We start from the raw sequence: 1,913 nt of genomic DNA on the forward strand, positions 1-1,913 counted from the left end.
ATATATATATATATATACATATATACGACGGGCTTTTTTCAGTTTCCGTCTACCAGATCCACTCACAAGGCTTTGGTCGGCCCATGACTTTAGTAGAAGACACTTGCCCAAGGTGTCACGCAGTGGGAATGAACCCGGAACCGTGTGGTTGGTAAGCAAACTACTTACCACGCAGTCACTCCTGCATATGCATATTATAAACATATCTATACATACACTGTCGTTTTGAGTACATTTACACACATAAAAAAAACGCATACACATGTGCGTGCACACACACACACACACACACTCACACATATGCACACTCATAAAAACTACATAGGCACACACACTTAAATAAGTATTCCGGCATTAATTTTGCACGTTTTTGTTTCATGTCTTTCCAGGTTCATCCCATACGATTGGTCACCTTGCAGTGTCACGTGTGGAACTGGCGTCAAAACGAGGCGTGTTCCATGCAAAATATTTTTACAATTTCTGAACGAAGTCACTGAGGTTCCACACAAAGAATGTATTGGTAAGTGAATTGGAATTACTGTACTCATATTTTCCGGAATACATATATTTTTCCGACAAAAATTTACTTACCAAAAACAAGGTCTGTCGTCTTATACACCAAGACGACTTTAGAAGACCAAAAATTCCGTGTAGAATGCATTTTTACCTACACTGTGTTACGAACGAGTAATAATAATAATACTAATACTACTACTACTACTACTACTACTACTACTACTACTAATAATAATAATAATAATAATAATAATAATAATGTATCCATATATATATACCATTCTGTATAACTTACTTAATGTGGATATACTGAAGAATTCCACAAAATTGCGGTATTCGTCTCGAGAAAACATCTCGTATAGACGTATAGCGTTTTGCAACACCCGTTATTTGCTAATCTCTGTTTTTCTGTTGGGGCAAAATTTTTCTAACCATGCGGTTCATGGTAAATATTTGCTGATGATGATACGCAAAGACGCAGAAATGTAGAGTTAGTAATTCCACTTCCACTGCTGGCCGCATTTCATCTGCTACTAATAAGCGTCTGGCAGAGTCGATAGCTCTCCAGACAAAGTGCTTAGCGGCATTTCTTCCGACTAACTACGTTCTGCGTTCGAATACCACCGGAGTCAGTTTGCCTTCGTTTCTTTCGGGGACGATTCGATAAAATAGCATTGCAACTTAACCACATACGCGCACACACGTGCATACAGAAGGCGCAAACGCACACGTATTCATGCACGCGCGCGCGTACACACACATACATGCACACACACATGCACACACGCATATACACACACAAACAAACGGTACACACGCAGATAATGTACGCAGCTGACTTATACACTCGCCACAGGTACACACGTGCAGGTACCAAGCATCCACATGTACGCACTCATACAGCTGGTACATACACACGCACTGACGTCCTCGCCGGCCATAGATCCGTTCGCGCAAGTCACTTTCAAAGATCAGTCAAACAGCGAAATGCACCAGCTTACCTTTTTAATGCATTTCGATTCCTCTTCTAATAACACCATGCGACTCCGCCTTGAACAAGAGCAGTCCAGTTTCCAGTAGCAATCTTGGACTTCTTGTACCTCTCCATTCAGCTACCCGTGTCTGACGAACTAGGCTTCTGTAAGTAGTTTACGAAACTAATTCGCCTGGGGAAAACGAGACTATTAACCACACAGTCGTGCATATATGTTCGCCGCGTGTATACGTACATACATACATACATATATATAGATATACTTTCGCTTGTATGATGAATATGATATCGACATAATATTTATCGAGTCCCTCGTGTTCTTTTTTCCTTGTGCTTCTTTCACTCTCCCTCCCTCTTTGGTATATATATATATATATATATATATATATATATATATATATAT

General features: G+C 39.9%; 1 protein-coding gene across 1 annotated transcript in view; it reads left to right on the forward strand.

Annotated features, from left to right (window-relative positions):
* Positions 1-1,913, forward strand: part of LOC106868395 (ADAMTS-like protein 1) — a 189,964-nt gene that overhangs the window by 171,017 nt on the left and 17,034 nt on the right. Inside the window, exon 9 of the mRNA XM_052973302.1 lies at positions 390-520. Coding sequence (XP_052829262.1) covers positions 390-520 — 131 coding nt within the window. The remainder of the gene's footprint in view (positions 1-389; positions 521-1,913) is intronic.

Source organism: Octopus bimaculoides, chromosome 15, assembly GCF_001194135.2.
Source record: "Octopus bimaculoides isolate UCB-OBI-ISO-001 chromosome 15, ASM119413v2, whole genome shotgun sequence".
Lineage (NCBI taxonomy): Eukaryota > Metazoa > Mollusca > Cephalopoda > Octopoda > Octopodidae > Octopus > Octopus bimaculoides.